A 21,651-nucleotide genomic window follows, 5' to 3' on the forward strand; every position below is an offset into this window, starting at 1 on the left:
AGATGAATTGATGTTTGAGTGATGTTTCGTCTGTGAAATGAACAGCTTAAATTCCCTGTCAAGTGAAAATGAATGTCTTTTGAATTTGACACAGCACAGATAAAAGTGTTATGAGCAACCTTGCCAAATTTGAATTATGAAAAAAAGTACCCGTATATAAAATGAGGCTTCAAAATTGTGACTTCATGACTATGAACATTTCCATTGTTGGTGGCATTACTCAACCGATGAGGCTTTTATATTGATTCCACGTATGGCTATACACATTTCAAAGATCAAATAAATGCATACGTGTGCGCACCTAATTTTATGCTGACCCAGTTAACCGAGAGAAAGAACGGATGGCAGCACTCTTGTCCAAGCTTTTCATCTTTTGCCTCCTCTTTCCTCGATCCACTTCCTCTTACCCTTTTCACTGTTAACAATGTCATCCTCACCCTCCCTCACTTTCTTGCCATTTCTCAATACATGGCTCTCGCATTATTGTACCCACCCACTATCGCATTATTGCCGCCGCTCTCGCGCAAACACAGACGCGTGCACACACCCTCTCTCACTCCATTTTTAACCTTTGAAAGCTATTCTTGATCTTTCCATTCTTTCTGGCTTCCTCATCTCTCCTTTGTAAAGTGTCCTGATGCATTAACTACTTCTTGACACTTATGCATTCGCATCACTTCATCTCAAGCTCTCACCTTTAAAGCGTATCGGAGTAACCCGCTATCTCTGCAGACCCAATACATTCAGATGCCATTCACTCAACCCATAATCATTTTATGCATCCGTTATTTGGTGGTGGCACATTCAACTCAACTCAATTGTATTTATCGAGTACTTTTTTTTTTCATTATTAATAGAGCACACAGCTACCACTGTATACAAAGTTCTGTACACAGGAAAAAAAAATTCATACAACAACAAACAATAAAACAATAAATTAATAACAAGGACAGTAGAAAGGACAAAAACAGTCAAACTAAAAATCAAGACTCATGCTGAGTCAAAAGCCAAAGAATAAAAATGACTTGCAAAGATGAGTTTTAACTATCGGCAGCGATGGGGTTTGCCGAATGTTCGATAATAACAATGATAATAATAATAATAATACCTTTGCCTGACATCTTATTGTCCGCTTAAGCAAATGCTATTGGATCAGACTTTTTTTTTTTTTACCAAAATGTGCTACTGTTTTTTTGTTGTTGTTGTTGTTGTTGTTGCATATTTCAGAATCTGAATACATTTTCCGAGAGAATCTGAAATCCTGTTTTCAGCAACATTGTTCCAATGTCTGTTGATAGAAATATGCATAATACATCGAGTATTTTTTATATTACATTAATAAAGAGACTTTTGCAGTAATTTCGAAGGAATCCACGTGCCATATTTTATGAATAAGTAAATTCAATCTATTTCTCAAACAGCTGGGATAATGTGATGCATGAACTAATTTAAACATGCCTCGCAAGGGAAATATTTGTTTTCGTGAAAAATAAAAGAGATGTTCATCCCTGAGGTGGTGCACAATGGCTGCAGGCTCTCTGGAGCCGCCTGGTGTTAACTGGATACCAATGCCTAAGAGCATTCATAAGCAAAATCGTTCCACAAAAAAAGGCTCAGATACATTACGACTTGGGATGATACCGAGCGTAAAGGTGAATTTAAAATTTAATAGACTAGTAATATACATTTTCACGGACTGAACTGTAGTCCACACAGGCTTAAATTTATTTAGTATTGACTGACCTTTGAGTTAAGAAATACCAGTGTGTAGAGCTGACCTAGTAATATATTGCAACCTTTGCAACTGTGACAGTGCAATCCTTTAAAGGCTGTTTCACCCCTGTGACATGATGTAAAAATGAGTAAATGACGTAAAAATGTGAGCATGTCCCAGAGGGGAAATATGTGAGCCTATCCGTTCAAGCTTCTCATCCTGAGCATCACTCCCTTGGGATATGAGAAAGAAAGAGGTGTGAGGAAAAGATACATTCCATTTTATATCCAAGAAACACTGGAAGTCTATGGCAGTATCTGTGAGCCACCCAAAAGAAAATGCTTCTGGCTCAAATTGCAAATGTCTATCATGGCTAAACATGGGCCGCAAGTGTATTACATTTCTGAATGGAATATGCTGGATTGTAATGAGGAGAACATCAACGTGGGAACTGTTTAAATTTCTTGATAAAATTCCAGGATCCCTCACAGAGTAGGCTGTTTTTCTGTTTCAATCCTTTACAGTGGTCCCTCTCCTTACGAAATTAATTGGTTCTGAACTAGAACATTTCGTATATAGAGACAGGTTTTCCAAGCCCCCCAAAATCCAGCCATCAATGTTTTATAAAGCATCAAAATAAATCAAAATATGTAACAAATACATGTTACAATTAGATTATTGCATGATAAATGGTAATTGCGCATAATCATTTTTTTTCCCCTCCTTAGTTCATGTTCTCTCTCAGAATTTGTTTTTGCCTGGCGTTTTGTCAAGAACTGATCTAAAGACGTTTGCTTTTGTCGGCTTTTAACAATCCTTCGAAAATGTCCAAGACAAACATCAGCATAGTGAGCGATCATCCAACTGGGGAATGTTTTTTCCGGGTAATTTGCCTTTACGTAAAACTATCGGAACACCTCATGGCCCGAGGGGCGATTGATGAGGAAGCTGCATAGACACATTTCTGTCATAGACACTGCGCCTAAATTTTTACAATTCAAGACAAGTCAAGGCGATCTCTGCTGGTGTTACTTGTTTTCTTCTGTTAGTTGGCAACTGATATTTCAAAAGAATGACCGGTCTTTTTTTAAGTAAAGAACATGACAAGAAAAGAAGAATATAAAACAACAAGAGCTGCAATTCAATATTATTTCCCAGGTGTGGTTGCACGGATTGTTTGACCGCGGATGATCCACAGTATATTCGGACGATTGCACTAGCCAACCCTTATAGGTGCAATCCCCCCTAAAAAAAATTGAAATAAAAGTTCAAGTTTCTGGGGTTCTGCCTTTTTCAAGTCCTCCAAATAAAAAGACATTAGCGAGCCTCGACTGTAAAAGGACAGGGTAATCCGAGGCCTTGGTTGAGATTAATGTGCTGCAGTGGTCCTCTAAATTATGTTGTGCTGCTATTTGTCCTCCTACTGTATCTGCTGCATGTGTGTAAGTGAGCGTGCATTTGTGTGTCAGAGAGTAAATGTATCAAGATTAAACTGCACGGCCGTCTTGTACCCTCTTATTGGTGGTCGGCAGAACACCGTATTGATTAATATCCATGATTTCCTCCAGGGAAATGTCGATGTTACAATAAAACAGCATGTTGTTTACCATCAACCATCCCACAAAGATAGGATACCCTTGATAAATGTTTCCAAAAAAAAATGAAAATCAATCATGATGTTAGAATGCTTAACATACACATTAAAAGGTGCTTTATATCACCACATTAATGATATAGTGCTCTTTTCTAAAGCAGAAGTGGGATTTGATGTGGAAAAAAAGCCATTACATACGGCCTCTGAAGGACGCTAAATGAATGAGGTTAATTAAAAAGATTCCGATGAAAAATAAGTATAGCTTAAAGCAACAGTCAAGTGCCATGAGAGAGGGGCACACCTTCCAAGTAGTTGGATGGTGAATCCCTTCTGTGGGTCCATTTAGCCCCTAACTCATTTAGTAAACCTCTAAGACGTATACTAATAAATGTAGTCAAATCTAAAAGAAGAATGTGTTTTTGTGTCCACACACTTAAAAGGAGAAATAAACACAGATCTTTAATTAGGAGTTGAAATGATGTGAAGGAAATGATGGGATGTTTAAGGCAAATTAATGTGATTTTTTTAATAGTATTTTTTTTCAATTTGCGCACCTATGATGCAAGCCACTTGTGCATGACTGAATTTGTCATTAAACTGACTTTTTGGATATGTTTTGATGCTTACACTTGTTAACTTCCTTTTTGGAGTTGTATGTCAGACTAGCTGGTTCGCCGCCCTCCGGGCGGCTCATCAGCTAGTTCCTGCGGAAGGCTGGTAAGGTGGTGGTTCGCCGCCCTCGGGGCGGCTCATCAGCCAGTTCCTGCGGAAGGCTGGTAAGGTGGGCCTTCGGCCCACAAAAGTGTTGTTGCTTGGTTCAACTTTTTGTTCATCTTCATTGCTTATCGCGAAAATAAAGAGATGTTTAGCTCTACTAAATAACTAACAATTTTATTGCAATGCTTGTGGGTAGACAACATTTTTTCGCTAAGATGCCCGCGCGATCGTAGTGAGCCACTGCCTGAGCGGCGCAGTGGCGGCGCGCAGTGGCGGCGCGCAGCGGCGCGGTGAAGTAGGTACGTTTTGAAAAGGGACAGACGGAAGGACAGACCGCGTGCGGGACGACGTGCAATATATATATATAGATAGGGCAGTTGAAAGTGGAAAAAGTTGCTCAGCAGATAGAATGAGGCTTCAAAATCGCATAGAAAAAAAAACCTAAGCCCTCTTTTCTGCTCTCAAATACCAATGGTGTGCCCACCAAAATGTGTGAAACGACGCCCTGTCGGAAAATGGATGCGACTTCGTCGAGCATATTTCTCGAGCCTATAATTCATGACATGTTTGAGTCATGAAAATAGTGTACAGTGAAGCGCCATTATTTGCAGGTGGAAGGGACCGGGCTTGCTCACTCATTGCAAAAAATAAAATCTGTGTTTAAGCTATTTAGATGAATCATGTTCTGAAAGCAATTCAAAATTCATTTTCCTTCATTCCTTCATTAGGTATTGTGTATGAACTTTAAAAATGTCTTTGAAGTAATTTTCATTGTTTGACTTTTGAATCAGCATGAGACTTGATTCTGCTGAGTTGAGTTGAGACAGTTTCAACAATGAGTATTCAAAAGAGATAAAATGTTCTTTGGCTGAAATCAAGTGAGCTGACCTGTAAAAGCAGCAACCGGGGGGCTAGCTGCATGTTAACACATGTTGACAAAAAAAGATCATTTCAAAACTTGAGGAGTCTTGCCTCCCCATATTATGCTACGGTCGCGGCCATATTGAAATTGGATCCACCTTTAAAAGAGGCTCAACTCTGATCTGTGGCTATCCGATTACAAGCGTGAATTGGGACACTAAGGTGAAAAAAAAATCTGAATTTTGTCTGTTGAAGCACCCATCCATCCATTTTCAACACCACACATCCCGAACAGGGTTGTGGGGGTGATGGAGCCCCTCCCAGCTGACTTTAGGCAGATTATACACTGAACTGGTCACCAGTCAGTCGCAGGGCACAGGTAGAGACAAACGACCATTCACACCCATATGCACACCGTCACCGAGTTGGAACTTATCCCACGCTGCCCGCTCACAAGTCAGGTGAATGTACCACTACACCATCAGCGACATGTCACTTGAAGAAATCCAGCCTTTATGTCACAGGTACCATATAAGTGTCTCTTATCACAAAGCGGCCATGAGAAACACCACATGATGTGTCAGAACCGGCAAGAGGTTCTCGTGTTAACTCAGACTGTGGACTGGGAATGACGAGGGTGGCATGAGGTGGTGATGAGTAACTGAAAAAGCTAGTAGCAGTAATGTTTGCGTCCCTTTGTAGTCAAGTGGTGACAATACCTGTGTTTTTATCCATCTATTCTTCTGTTCATCCTTTACAATTGGTCATAGGGCTTCCTTATACCCACGGGGAAAAAAAAAAAAAAAACAATCCAACTTTTGTAAGTGTGTGCATGTCCGTGTGCGTGATTTATTTGTGTGGGTGCATCTTTGTGTCAGCTTCATGATGATATATGGGAATAGTTGTGACATTGTGTTTACCCACTATTTTCTGCTGCCCAAGGGACCATGAACTGTCACCTACCACGGAAATTGACTGTTTTGCACACATGCACGCTCCGATGCGCAAAGCATCGCCACAAACCCACGCGCACACACAAACACTCGTTTTTAGTTTGAAGACCGAGAGCAAGTATCATGTAGGTCTACAAAGAGAATGAGATCCAACCATCCTTTAAAGACATTAAAAAATAAATAAAAACACATAAACAAACAGGACGAGAAATGGATTCACACATGCGTGTAGAATGAAGTTAGACAGACAGACACACACACACAGACACACACACTGCTCACACACACACGCCCATCCATCCATTCGGCAAAGTGAGTTGACAGATGTAAATGTGCCCACAGGACAGCGAGACTAAATGAAGATGCATTAGACCTTGTTTTGCGTATGCGTGTTTGTGCGCATTTAGGAAGAGCGAGCGTTGCCTCAAGCAGCAGAGGCGGCGATGATGAATGTCTATTTAAACATTGGAGCCATGCACACCCGTGTTCCTATTGTATTGATCTGCTCTACTTTGTTCACTTCCAAGCACGTGTCATTAGCGTTGTAAATTTCGCTCGGTTCTGCATGAATCTGTCACGGTAATGGATGTATTACTCATGTTTGAGCCTAATAATCTGTTTTCCCACAGAGTTTGGAATATACACGATTAGCCTCATGACACTCAGTGGCCACATCGTTAGAAACACCTGCGCATTTGTACAACAGCTGTTTCAAAATTGGGCCGGAATGATGCAATGTTTGAAGTCTTCATTTGATAAATGTTTCTTATTTTTGGGGTAATGGAGAACTGCTCTGAATTTGGCAAAGGTAACCCGACGTAGCAACACAACAATAATCGCTAAAAATAACACATTTGATGTTATAGTAACATGAATACTGTAGCAGGTAAGCGCAAGGTCACTGGAATATACCTGTGAGTAAAAGGACAAATGATTGACACATAAATCACATCTGTCTTGATTTCTTGTATATCAAATTAGACCAAGACTTCACTATTACTTTTTGTTATGCCCCCACCCCCTAATATGAATCAGCACAATAAATATGTAGTTACTGATTGTATAATGGTATACACGCCAGACTGTGGTGTGGGCAGCGTGGGATCAGTTCCCACTCAGTGATTGTGTGAATGTGGGTATGAATGGTCGTTTGTCACTCCATGGCGACCAGGGTGTAGTCTGCCTTCCGCCTGAAGTCAGCTGGGATAGGTTCCAGCAACTCTTCGCAACCCTGTTTAAGAGAAGCGATGTTGAAAATGGATGGACAATAAATACATGATTAAGAAAGAGAAGTTGCATTCTTCCTCACAAATTAAAAGAACTCGGGAGAGGAATAAAAACTTTCCCATTTTACCCCAAAATTATGTTAAATTATGACATAACGTACTAATTTACTGTCATACTGGAACATATAATTGTGTTTGAACGAATAGATTAAAAAAATTACATGAATCAAATGTTGAGAAAAACTTGCCTTGTGGTCGTCTACCAACATGCATTTCTTGTTAGTTTTCGTTGACAACTTTTTGAATTGAATCTTGTTCGTACAGTTGTAAATTAGTTCACACTATGTCAGTTGGTTGCTGTATTCCACTAACTCCCCATCGCACACACGCATAAACATACAAACACACCCACGTACACACATATCCACGCACATTGTTGTTTACAGGATGCATCCACGATTTTATGGTATTTCCTGCGTGTCAATGTCCCCTCTGCTAACAGCACAGCCTGAGGGCAGATCACTGTCACCGTGGCCGCAGCGGCTCAGGTCAGAGTTTTCATTGCACTACCGACAGGTGTCACGGCGACTGAAAAGCCAGGGTTTGTGCTGGGGGTAGTAATAAGGGTCAGCGAGAAGGGATGAAATTTTAAAAGTTTAATGCTGTTTTATCTTCCACCGCTCCCCTCTGCAGTAGTCTGCTATGCTGGGAATGTTTTTGAGAGGGTTTTGAAGCTCCAGTCATTTGATTTTGTTTGGCTCAGTGACATGCACAGAAAATCTAAGTGAAAATGTTGCCATTTATATTGCATTGTTAATATGCATTCAGCGTCAAGACCTGCTTATCGATTGCCTTCTGCCCATAGTCCATATGGCTGTGTTGCAAGATATTTTTATTATTATTATTATTATTATTATTTACTCATGTCTAACAGTAATGTATTTACAGGTATATTAGAGTTAAATGAAAATGGAAATTTACACTTTACAGGCCCTACATTAAAAAAGAAATCAAAATGATAATGTACGTGAGTGCATGTTGCTTTCAAGTGTAAATAAATGGGGATGGTTTTGTGTTGTTGTTTGTGTTATGTGCATTCTTAGTGATGTTGACTGATGACCCCACATGTCGTCCCCTGTGCTACTCTCTATAGCCTCAGGCCAGGTCACTGTTTCCATAGCAACCACTGGTCGCGAGACCATTGCCCAAAAGTGTCATTGTTGCACATGCCACCAGAAGAGGTGTGTTGAGGAAAAGTACAGTTATGTTTCTTTAGTTATTCTTTTTTCATAAGTGGCTTGCAAAAAAAAGATACATTTATCACGATATACTTGCCGGTAAAAAGTTTATCTTACAACTGATGTAACGTGGAGTAAAAAAATAAATAAAGAAATAAAGAAATTCCATCCATACAGCCATCCGTTTTCTATGTTGCTTTTCCTGGGTGAGCTGTGGGGAAGCATGGTAGTCGACTGGTAAGCAGGTCAGCATCATAGTGCAGAGTTCGATTCCGGCTCCGGCCTCCCTGTGTGGAGTTTGCATGTTCTCACCCTGCCTGTGTGGGTTTTCTCCGGGTACTCCAATTCCACCCACATTCTAAAAACATGCATGGCAGGCTAATGGAGCACTCGAAATTGTCTTTAGGTGTGAGTATAAGTGCGGATTGTTGTTTGTCTATGTGTGCCCTGTGATTGGTTGGCAACCAGTTCAGGGTGTACTGCCCGGAGACAGCTGGGATAGTCTCCGGCCTGCCTGTGACCCTTGTGAGGTTCAACGAATTAGAAAATGGATGGATGGGTGAGCCTATCTCAGATGATGGATGAGAGGTGAGATACACCTTGGCCTAGTTGCTTAATCAATCTTGTAAAAAAGTTACAGCAAAAGCAACGTTAGGAATGCGAACATTTTACTTGATTTTTTCCTTAACCTTTCCCGATGATGACAATTGTCCCCTAGAACAGACTATTTCCAATTTCATTAACTCTCATAAGCACAATTGATTCCTAATCCGCAACAAATTGGCGGTCAACAAGTATCCCGAAACTATTGTGTTCTACCTTAACCCTTCAGGGACAGCGGTTACTACAATGGACAGCTTATTATGTTATCAGTTTACAGGGTGCATGAAAGGATTAAAGCTTTAATTCCACTTGTGTGTCTGTTTTTTTTTTTGTAGATATTGTACACTGCTCAAGGGCACATCAGCCATGCTGAAGGAGCAAAACTGGAATCTTGATTTGCTATCTTTGGATCTGCAGTAATAGTAGTAGTAGTAAGAGCGATAGTAGTGGTAGTGAGAGTAGTTTGTTCCACAGCTGCTTTCAAATCGCTCCTCAGCTCTTCAAGTCAAGTCCAGTCAAGATATATTTTATGAGGAGCCCTTCAGGTAGAATAGGTGTGTGTCACTGTCATCATGGTGGCTGAAAGCTGATGTAAGTCTTGACTATTCATCCTTTCTGTCATAGAGGACATGGAAGTAGATAAGAGAGTGAAGGCTTCCAAAGCCTATTCAACATCCCCAGAACGCCTGAACTTCGTGTCTTTTCGAAAGTCTCCAGAAATGAAAATATAATATCGGTGAGGATTTTAAGGTATCTCACCTATTTGCAACATCGCTTGACTTTGGCCATTGTAGGCCCCACGTGTACTGAATGAGATCTGCAAGCCTGTGGCACCTTGCTGCTAACAGCTCTGAGGATTATATTTATCTGAAGACTTAAACTCAGGTCACACAGCATTGCGTGGTTTGCTCTGATGTTTTTTTTTTTTTAATCATTCATATTTCTAGTGGCATTTTTTCATTGCCTAGAAATCCTACTTTAGGACGTTGGAGTGTGATTGCTTCGAAAAGACCCAATGTTTGAGTGACTAAGTCCAACTAGACGTTAAATGCTCAAATGCATTTGTCTGACAACCATTATGATGTCAATATGTGATGCATTGTACGTCAGAATTTGCCGGAGAAGCCGCAGCACATTTTGGAGTGATTGATCAGTCCAAGGAGATGCCAAACTGAGTGGAAAACTGCAACATATTCCTTCAAGTACGTCAAAATGATATATGCACATCAATAAGCTTCAATGGCTAGAACACACACACACACACGCACACACACACACATATTTTTTTTTTTATAACACCTGCACTATGTAGCCACTGATCGAATGCAGTCATTTTCTCTCCCATTCCCAGAAGAAAAATAAATAACAAATATATATCATCCTATAACCAGACGTGCTACATTACATGTCTTACTGTATGCGATAACCGGGTTCTAGGATGCTTTACTGGCATCATATCACCTGCACAGCTGGTCTAAGGATTCCCATCATAATACATCAAAACGTGTTAATAACCTCCATTCATCAAGTGGTTTGTGAATTGAAGCGCAGAGGCGACAGCGGCATCCAGCACATCCGATTCTGTGAAAGAGATGACGTTCTATTATGATTGAACGTTTCGACATTGTTTCAAAATGTTCACCACTGTAATTATGTTAGCGTATAATGCATTCGATTCAGCGGGTTAGCCAATTTTGATTTCAAGCGCCGATGGCGATCATGATTGGATTCCAACAGATTCATCGAATAGGCGTCGTAGGTGAATCGTTCCTGGTAGTTCCACCTAACTACCGTCGTTCTGCGGTTTCTTATTCTGCTCCAAAAAGTCTTATGCACACGTGGTCAAACTGCGATCGCCGTCAACCACACGGGGACTTTCTATATTAGCGACCCCTTCGCGCTATCGTCGAGCAGGAAAGGTTGTGCATAGTTGGTGTTTAACAGACTGTGGCCGCTCCAGTGATTACTTTGTTTAGCGGGTGATTGATGAGAAGCACTGCTGGAAATGTCACTATCCCCGATCATATATTTCCACCAAGGGAATGTGGAGAAGCCACTCTTTGGACATTTTAATACATTTACAGTAGGGTAATACAGAAATGTATCCGTTACACGCTTCTCGGCTTACAGCAAAAGACACAAGCGAGTCACTTTAAACGCAGTGTGTTCGAACCCTAATCTACTTCTATTGTTTACCGTCTTACACGTATACAGTATAAACTCTGAGGGATGTCCTCTGGAATAATTGCACCATAACTGCCCCCCCCCCACTTTATTGTCATATAAAATAAATACACACTGACAGATTTGGTTAGTATTCATTCATTCATTCATCTTCTGTACCGCTTGATCCTCACTAGGGTCGCGGGGGGCGCTGGAGCCCATCCCAGCCGTCTCCGGGCAGTAGGCGGGGGACACCCTGAATCGGTTGCCAGCCAATCGCAGGGCACACATAGACGAACAACCATCCACGCTCACACTCACACCTAGGGACAATTTAGAGCGTCCAATAAGCCTGCCATGCATGTTTTTGGAATGTGGGAGGAAACCGGAGCACCCGGAGAAAACCCACGCAGGCCCGGGGAGAACATGCAAACTCCACACAGGGAGGCCGGAGCTGGAATCGAACCCGGTACCTCTGCACTGTGAAGCCGACGCGCTAACCACTGGACTACCGGGCCGCGCCTTGGTTAGTATTAAAAAGACCAAATGCAATATGGCTTGGCAAAGCATGAACACCATTTGCAGTAGCATATTTTTTGCTGGGGTGTTTCTGCTGTCACGACATCATTGTTTGTGATAATGCAGCTTGTCAGAACACGGTGCAAAAGGTTTGTAGGTTGCGTGTCAGGTTAGCTCTTTGTGTTATCTCTGTTGAAGAACAACGTTGTTGCGAGATGACGTGTTCTCAAAGATCAGTTGGCATCTTATTTATCTGGTTTTATACACAGTGGAGCTTCTGTTTACCTGATTAATCCGTTAGGGAAAGTTTGACGTAAACCGAATCGTATGAAATCGCCTAGTTTTTAATAAGTAAAAGCGCAAACTGCACACAGGAAGGCGATGGCCTGATTCAAACCCATGACCTTTACTTTGTGAGGCAGACCAGTTGCCCACCATGCCACCCCTGCATTACATTTACAGGTAAAAAGAACGAAACGGTTCACACAAAACTGAGGTTTTTCAGAGCTCCTTTCATGTTGGTTTTGTCAGGCATATGCTTTTCCAGTGGAAAGTCCCAGTGAGGGTGTTAATATGTTTACTCCTTGGGAGTACTATCGATATGGAGGAGTCCATTTAGCTCCAGGGATTTGGCATCCTTCCCACATCTCTGCACACTGATGCGGTGTCAATGGATGATGTCCCCAAAGCCAAACAGAGCGCTGAATGAACTCTGGTTCCCAGCAAAGGCTTTTTTTTTTGGGTGCATTCATGAGATTGCAGACAAATACTGCTGGAATTGTGAGCATTCACAACTTTTTACTCGATCGCTGTGCCCAACTGGAAATTAATTACCGTAGTTACACAATGTCACAATGTCCAACAAGAGCTCTGTGCCACACATTCTGGCAAATCTGCCTGTACAAAGAAAAAAAATCTTTAGCTGGAATTGAAATTGTCACAGTGAGGTATTCATTACAAGTGGATGTATTGTGGAAAATTCACTTTGTATTTTTGCTACTTTGGTGGATCATAAAAATGTGGGTCTCTCGAGTGTCTGCCCACGCATCGAGTGTGAAATTAAACAGCCAATTAAATATTTTATTGTCTGCCTTTTCCTGAAATCTCCCTTTGATATTATAACTTTCCAATGACATCGCTCCTGGTTGTCATGGCACGAAAGCCGGGCATAGGCCCAGAGGTATAGATTTTGCTGGACGGCAGGACAACAAATAATAAAGTGTCTGTAATGCTTGGTGACGCATGACAAAATCATCAAGGCACCTGAGAACTGTTTTAAATTATGGCGGGGGAAAATAATGCATCACATGATTTCAAACAATACATTTATTGTGATGGTTGAAAGGGAGCTGCATCATAATGAGAACCGGTTCTCAACTAGAACACCAACCCCATGACAACTGGTAGGACTCCATACTTTCATTTTTACAGACACGCTGTGTTTTATAATATTGCCACTTGATTTTAAATTGCTAGTTCAATACTTCATAAAATAAATACATGCCACGGTAATTGTAAAAGTTTTTCAAGACCTCTATTTGTAAATATTCATTTACCAATTTAAAGCATACAAATGGCTAGATTTCCATCCATATTTTGGCTCGATCTCCATCCATATTTTCGAGTTGGATCAAACCGTTGCTGCTAAACTGTGGACATGCAGTCAGAATTTTTTAGGATAGCTTAGGGATAGGGAAAGTTTTTTTTTTCTTTAACTTTGAACTTCATTGGTGAAATAGTTGAATGCAAGAGAAAAACAAGGAAAAACATGATAGGTTAAACTTTTTAAGGTGCCCATTATTTATTTCATTTATTTTTTATTTATTTATGTAATAGGGATTTTGCAGTGAGCCAGGTCACAATGGTTGCAGTGAAGCACCAGTATAGCAAGGTGTTCATCATTCTGAGAGATAAATTGCCTCTTACAGCTGGTCAAATCCCAGTTTGGGAAAACATGCTCACAGTCTGACATTTGTTCTGAGTTCTGCTTGGTCACTTTATGGCCATGGGAAAGCAAATCTGAACTTTTGTGAGTTTTGCCAGCAAGGGGAAATTAAGGGTGGAATTAATACAGCATCTGCTCCAATTTATTCTTAGCGCAGGTTCTGCAGATGTTATTTACTTTCACTTTCCTGGATTGTAAGAGTAACCGATTTCTCTCCTCGACACCCCTTTGTTTGACACATAATTGAGCAAAGACGGTGAAAGTACCATGCTCATACACTCACACTCTCCTTCAACCTCACTTGAACTAAACTACCGAAGCCAATGATCTAATAAGATAAGATAAGATAAGATATCCTTTATTTGATCTAATCAGTTGTTTCTGCATTTGTCATATCACATCTTTGACGTGGTTGTCAAACAAATAAAAAATTCAAATGCACCAATTTTTTAGGTAGCAGATTGTGAAACTCAGAAACGTGTGCTGTCATTTGTGTGTGAATTATAGCCGCCGTAACTTCTTCCTGTCTGTGACATGCTAACACCCATCTCTCCTCTTTCATCTCAAACTGCTTCAAACAACAAAGCGTGTGATGGAAAAGTGGTTAGAACTGCATGACTGTCCGTGTTTTATATTATGTGTTGTGTTTATTATTTTACTTTATGTTAACTGTTTTGTAAAGCGCTTTGTTACAGCTGCCGCTATTGTGAAAGCGCTGTATAAATCAGCATGTATTGTATTGTATTGTATGAGCTTTTTCTACCCTGAAAATGCACCAGTTTTATAAATGATTGTTCCCAATACACTGGCAGAATGAAATTACAACACAATAATTTTTTTGATCAAGTTTCACGCTGTCCATAATGTGACGTCATTACGCCAGCAGAGAAAAATCAATTATAGTCATTTCATTTTGAGGTATCTACGACAATTTACAACTGTACTTTAACTTCTGCTTCCACTGAAACTGCTTTTAAAAACAGTTTGCAGTTTATTAATCATAGCACAATGTAGGAAGGTTTGATTGATTTGAAGCACCATTTATGAGTTTTATTATTATTATTTTTTTTTTACATGAGTCCAGTTTTGGGCTCACATGCCACATTCCTGGACCATGATTCCTGAGAACAACACATCATATACTCAATAACATAATTATCTGACTTGATGTCGTTTATTGCATTCACCTTCTGCACTAATGATTGCATCAAAAACAATGAAAAGGCCGTAATTGCTAGTCTGCGGCCTCAGTTTGACTGATTTACTCATGCAGAATGGCCTCGCCTTTTGATGTAGACTGCACAGCAGGGTAACTTAATAGAGGCATCCCGGACGCGGGCTGGCTTTTAACCGGCGGCAACTGCCTCGTTTCCATGAGAGCATTTTAAAAATGTTTGCTTAGCTATTTTTAGCATGTGGATTGCTAATATGCGTCACCATACACTGATACCTGGAAAAAGAAAACTGTAGCAGTACTGCAGATGACCTCAGTCAGTGTTTTGTGTGTGTGTGTGTGTGTGTGTGTGTGTGTGTGTGTCCGGAAGTGCATGGATGTGTGGTAGTTTGATTTGCCCAATGATTTTATTGCACACTAGTTGTGGAGGAAATTTGACTGTTTACTGTTTGACCTTAAATTGTCCCTAGGTGTGAGTGTGAGCGTGGATGGTTGTTCATCTCCGTGTGCCCTGTGAGTGGCTAGCAACAGGTTCAGGGTGTGCCCTGTCTACTGCCCAAAGACGGCTGGGATAAGTTCCAGCACCCTCTGCAACCCTTGTGAGGATAAAGCGGGTCGGAAAATGGATGGATGGATGGATGAGATGGGTTAAAATAGTACGGTGGGTTTTTGTTGATTGTATCGTTTGAATTTGGAGTGTAGGCTTATCGTTTCCTGTTTATACTAAAATAATATGTTGTGTGGCACTGACAATGGCAGAATGTGAAACTTCAAAATGGTGACGATAAATCCGTGGAAGCATTGCAGAAAACATTTGTTTATACAGTGATTTTGCTGAGTTTCAGGCCAAGGAATTCTGTTGGAATGAAAGCGCCACACAAGTTTTCAAACCCAGAGTCATATCAGCCATCTGTCCCAGTCACATGCTTTGACCTCTTAAAAGCATCTTTATAACTTTTATTTTTGAAATCCAGTTCAGTCTTCCAACTCTTATCTCTTACTCCCTTGATCCTTAATTGATGCTATCTGTGAAAGTTTTCCCCTCACCTCTATAAACACATTTTACTCACACTGAGCTGACATCGCATCAAAATAAAGTGTCCTCAGGCTACGGACGGCCCGTGGGGACTCCCATGAAAGATGCTTCATTGGTTATTCTTACAAGACAACACCAGAAATACACAAACCCTCATGCATGCACATGTAGGATTAACCATACAAACTTGGACCTGTTGGTGAACAGTTTAAAATAACATTCAAAAACCTAGTCCATGCACCTACCGACATTGACTGTCTATAAGAACATCAGAAGCATCTAAATGATGACTGTCCCTAATGGCGCAAAGTTATTAAAATGAATATTCCGTTAAGAAATTAGGTGCATGTCAGTGTCTTTCATAGCCTTCTCAAATGCCTCCCCCCACCTCCCCCAATTCTTTCAGATGACTACCTCAGACATTACCCTAAACAAGGGACTACCTTTGTGCAGTACGCTGCCTGAAAACACAGCAGTCTGGCAAACACAAGGCGGTATGGGCACCCATGTCTGACTAATCGCTTGGCTGAGACACATGAGTCCTTCTATTGTCTCATCCCAACCTCACTCAGTGCTGTCAGGGCTTTGAATTTTTTTGGGACCAAGCAGGCGCCATATTTGCACAGGCAACAGTTGCTTATTTGAGTGTGCATAACGCCACATAGATGCTCGACTTCATACAATTAATACCTCAATTAGCCTTTCCGAAATGGAGTAAATTCAGTTCTGTCTTGGGCCGCCATTCGATTGCCCCTGTCTACATCCTGGCCGTGACACCTGACTTTTTTTTTTTTTAATCGCCTTGCGCTTCTGCTTTCTGTCAGAGATGCGCGTGCGTTCATGGCTGACAACGAGGCTCTCTACAGTGCCTACGCCTGAGGACTATGCGAAAGGGAAGATATATTTTCGGGGTGTAGGCATAGCTATCTAGCTAACTCCATGTCATAGTTGCGCTAGATGACCACTGATGCAAACAAAGCCAGTCAAGTTCTTTTAGAGTGGGGAAAGGGGCCTTTATGGCCTTCTTTTCTTCTCTGCATCTCAGGTCTCTCCTGTTGCTATCCTTTGCTTCCCTATAGTCAACTTATCTTCCTCACCATTTGCCCCTCTTTTTCATCCTGTCCTAGTTCTTAGGGTCTCATGGTGAAGCTTTGTCTAATTACCATGCTAGCGTTTAATTGGAACAGCCTACAAAAACTGATTAAACTGAGTATCCCTTAAACATAGACAGACTTTATTTTATGCACTCTCACACACTCAGTCACACAACAGGGCATTTGGATACACATGACACACTCAACAAGTTAACACGCTCCAATTGTACAAGCACACATAACACGCTGTGTACACCAGGGTTAGAATCGGTGGATTTTTTCCAGGTTGGTACTTCAGTGACTGTGTCGCTGCCCTCTTTGTGGAGCAGAGGCATTATGGCTCCAACCACGGATTGATTTTTGGCCCAGTTAGACCACAAGCTCCCTGTAGCTGCTGCCACAGTGTCATCCAACGCAACTGGCGACAACACGTGCTGATTGAGGACAAATAATTATCATTCTTTTGCACAAAAACCAAAATTTTTTTTAAAAAGCACATTTTATGAACTACAGGCAATAATGGCAAGAAAAGACCATCTTTCACGTCAACATTCTGTAATTTTTTTTATTTTATAATCATAGGTCTAGTAATGACTAATTATATTACTTGGGCCTTACCGGACATTACAGGAGGCTGACATGTTTAGCTGCCATCTTTCTGCTACAGATGCACAAAGGAGACAAATCAACTGATCACAAATTTGCAGGATCAATGACCACAGCAGGTGTTACAATACTAGAAATTGTTTGTCAGGATATTTTGCTTACTTGCTTATTTTGCCGTCTGCTGAAATTGATGGTAGTTTTGCAAAATAAAGATTGAATAGATTTACGAAATAAATCTGCTTCTTCCTGTAGCGAAGGTCCCCGGTTGTAGAACAGCCGGCCTCGTTAAACGTACATCTAACAGTGTATTAATGTAATTAATGTGAAGGGTGAGAACACAGGCATCCTTGGGCTTTTAAAAAGTTATCAAATGAAACATTGAGACAAACATTTACTGTAGGCCTTCAAACACATTTCAAACATTGAAATGTTCGTGAAGGTTTCTGGCACCGGTTGATGCTTCAGTTCAGTCTTTTAACTCACTAATTTTGTCAAAAGTGAAATGTCATCACAATATAATGCCACTAATCTCTTCTTGTTATTTTGTGTTTTAGTCCTGCCCAGCCATACATGTGGCACCCCCGGACTCATCCCAAACGGAGTCATTCATGGAGCACGATACAACATCGGTGACAAAATCCGTTACAGCTGCGAGTCTGGTTTCGTCCTGGAGGGGCATAATATCCTCACATGTTTCGTATCACCGGGCAGCGGAGCACAGTGGGACTTCCCCTCACCATTTTGTAGAGGTAACTGTGCTTTGACTTTCTTTATTTCTTATCCTTGACTGAGATAAGCATTTTCGCCGTCTCCCAAAGGGGCTGTCTACCTGCTGGTAATTCACGGGGAAAATACTGTATATCTCCAGAAATAATCCTGACACTATATAAAACTAATTGCCTGGGTCATGAGAATGGAGAGTCCAGATCATGAGGTCGCAGGCTGGAGACGGATGAGAAGCTCCCGTGTATTGATTACCTAAAATCACCGTAAGGTCTTGTTTAAACTACTGTATGGAACAAAGCATTCAATGAATCAGATTGAGTCTCATATCCTGACACAAACCCCCTCTAATGGTCAATTAGTCTGCAAACAAGAAGAAAGCTGTGCATGTTTCTGCCCAAGAAACAGGTGAACAGGAAGTGGAGAAAGAATTTAAATCTCAGGGGCTGTCGCTGCAGAACTTCAATTTTGTGTGATTTGATGCAACGACTGCAAACTACAACCCCCCACAAATAAAGTCCTATATTAGCAGTTTTTAAAATTGTGTCCAATATTTTCAACATCCAAATTTGAACATTTTGATGAAGGTCTTGAACTGGATCTCGCCGTATTGTAAATATGTCAAATGTTGAGGCTTGTCACTCAGTGTGATGTCATCGGTTTTTCTATTCTATGCTGTTGATGTATTTGGTTTCATATCCACAGTGAAACTGAAGGGCAGCATGGTGGTTAGTGATAAGAATGCTTGCCTCACAGGTTTCAGCATTCGACTCTTGGCTTCGGCATGAGGAGTTTGCCTGTTCTCACGCTGCATCTTCTGCTGAACAAGTGTGGCGTGGACATAATTCGCTAAGTCATGAATCAGATTACAACAACAATGCAAACAAATCTGTGGCTTTACGACTTCAACTGATATAGCTATATTCTATCAAAATAAATAAATAAAGCCTGCATGGCCGACTGAAGCGCTTCAAGTGGTTGTTTGTTTGTTTTTGGTTTCCAAATTGTAATATTTGTGATTACAGTAATTATTCAGCCCTCCAAATGAGGTTAAATGAGACAGAAATTGAATGGATCGCCCATCAATAGAGGATAAAAATAAACGACTGAAAACAGAATGCAGACATGCCAAGATATTGAACGATCCCCCTCATACACATCACCTCATTCATTCAGTTTCGTTTTTCTCTCTACAGCGGAGGGGGCATGCGGCGGCACGTTACGAGGCACGGCGGGTTCAATAACCAGTCCTAGCTACCCCGCTGAGTATGACAACAATCTGGATTGCATGTGGTCAATCCTCGCCGAACCCGGGGACACGATAGCCCTTGTCTTTAATGACTTCTTTTTGGAAGACAAGTATGACTTCCTGGAAATCAGCGGGACAGAGGCACCCAGCATCTGGTGAGATTTATTCATTTATTTTTTTCTGAAAATGACAAATTTCATTTATGCAGTCCTTCAAATGATAGTGTAAATAAATACACCCACAACATGGTCTTGCTCTGTGAATAAAAATAAATGATTGCACTTTAGATATGATTTGACATGAATTGTTTTCCAAAGCCACAGGCATCAGTTACAGGTTTGTGCATGTGCACATTTAGTTTATTTGGTCAAGAAAGTTATCTTTCAGCAAATCCGAAAAACAAATGTTTTTTTTTTTCACAGTCATGAAAATGCAGCAAAATATTTTATGCAAACTTGGCACAAATAGTCAAATGAAATATGAAGCAAAAAAAGGGCTCAAAAAGCTTTGATGTTGAATTAGCGCAACCAAATTGTAGATCAACAACATATAGTGAAGAGCAAACATCTTAAAGAAGAGCAAACTACAGCAGCACAGCATATACTTGCTTTCCCTCTTCTTTTGATCGATAATTTGATGCAAGCCCTTCATCACATAAAATACATCCTTTGTTATATTTAATTTAATTTAATGTTATATTTGTTTTCAAATCTCTGAATAATCTCGCGCCACCTTACCTCTCTGAGCTCATCCGCCCCTACACACCTGCCCGGCGCCTCAGGTCTGTGGACCAGTCTTTGTTAGAAGTACCAAGAACTAAACTGAGGCTCAGAGGGGATCGAGCCTTTTCTGTTGCTGGTCCCTCTCTCTGGAATGACCTCCCACTGAACATTTGGCAAGCCTCCTCGCTGCCCATCTTTAAAGCCCTCCTCAAAACTCACTTGTATTATTTGGCATTCGACTCAGCATGACTTAGTTTTGTTCTTGGTTTTACTGTTTGGTGCTTTCTACCGCCTTTATTACCAATTTGTCTTAATGTTTATTGTGTATGTTAAATCGCTCCATGTACCTCACTTTGTATGCAGCGATGGCTGTTTGAAAGTGCTCTAGAAATACTGTTGACTTGACTTGACTTGACTTAACTTTCCCCGGAGGCATAGCTCAAGTGCAAAACCCCAAAACACAACCCGCTTTGTTCCATGCACATCGTAGCATCACCGTTCAACCCCACATTGATAAATTAAGACACATTATTTTTAGAAACACAATTGATACAAGCAGTATGTATTTATGTATTTATTTATGTATTTATGAATTACAATCACATAACTTTCAAGTAATCGCTCGTTGCTTTTTTGGTACAAAATTGGATAAAATGCTTTTGTGAACTACTGTGATGCTGCAAAGTCGTTTCTTATTTGTTCAAAGACCACAGGGGGACGTGACAGATTCCTTTTTCACGCCATCTCCAATGTTTGTGTTTCAAATTTGGCAGTTTGTTCCAACTGCTGTGTTGCATCCGTTTCCTGAATTTAGTACACTGTTGGACTTCATGCCTTTCTCTTCACTAAATGCGTAATGCGTTTGAGCAGAGGTAGAGGCTGCCTGCTAGTTAAGCATGCATGCATTAGTTACTGAGAAAATGTAGAAAGGCTAAACAAAGTATCGTGTCCACCATGTCAGCAACAAAGATGACATTGAGGCCATTTGTGTTTGGAAAATAACATCAGTAGTCCTTATGGTGATTTTTGGCTTTATTGAGACCGATTTTCCAGTTTGTTCATAAATCATCAATTGATTGTGGAAATGTTGAAAGGCCGCCATTCCCGAAGGACCTCATTAGCCTTTTGTGACACTACGTTTTCCTCTCCTTCTTCCAGTAAGACAAATGACTTTTGGTTCAACTGAAACAAATAAATTGCTTCCATGCGAACGTCGATTAAATTGTTAAAAAAAAATAAAATCTGACAATACACATAATTCTTCTACTCTGTAATCCTCTCGAATGCAATAATTCATCCAAGGCTTATGTTCTTATTTCAGTGGTGTCCTCAGCGCTGCGCAAAGTGACATGGCATTTGGTCTCGTTCTGTAAACACAAATATCAGTGAGAGCAGGTGTTTGCATGCAAAGGTCACACAGATTTATTCCAGGCTGTCTAACTGTGACTGTATTGGACTTGTATCTTTATTTATATATCAGCATCTTCAGCCTGTTGATAAAGAACAATGTCGTC

The 21,651-nt window shown here is 40.8% G+C and overlaps 1 protein-coding gene across 2 annotated transcripts in view; it reads left to right on the forward strand.

Annotated features, from left to right (window-relative positions):
• Nucleotides 1-21,651, forward strand: part of LOC127599887 (CUB and sushi domain-containing protein 1-like) — a 359,717-nt gene that overhangs the window by 158,654 nt on the left and 179,412 nt on the right. For both annotated transcript variants that reach the window (XM_052064098.1, XM_052064099.1), the window contains exons 4-5: nt 17,998-18,192; nt 19,363-19,570. In XM_052064098.1, the coding sequence (XP_051920058.1) occupies nt 17,998-18,192; nt 19,363-19,570 (403 nt within the window). The remainder of the gene's footprint in view (nt 1-17,997; nt 18,193-19,362; nt 19,571-21,651) is intronic.

Source organism: Hippocampus zosterae, chromosome 4 (genome assembly GCF_025434085.1).
Source record: "Hippocampus zosterae strain Florida chromosome 4, ASM2543408v3, whole genome shotgun sequence".
NCBI classification, from domain to species: domain Eukaryota; kingdom Metazoa; phylum Chordata; class Actinopteri; order Syngnathiformes; family Syngnathidae; genus Hippocampus; species Hippocampus zosterae.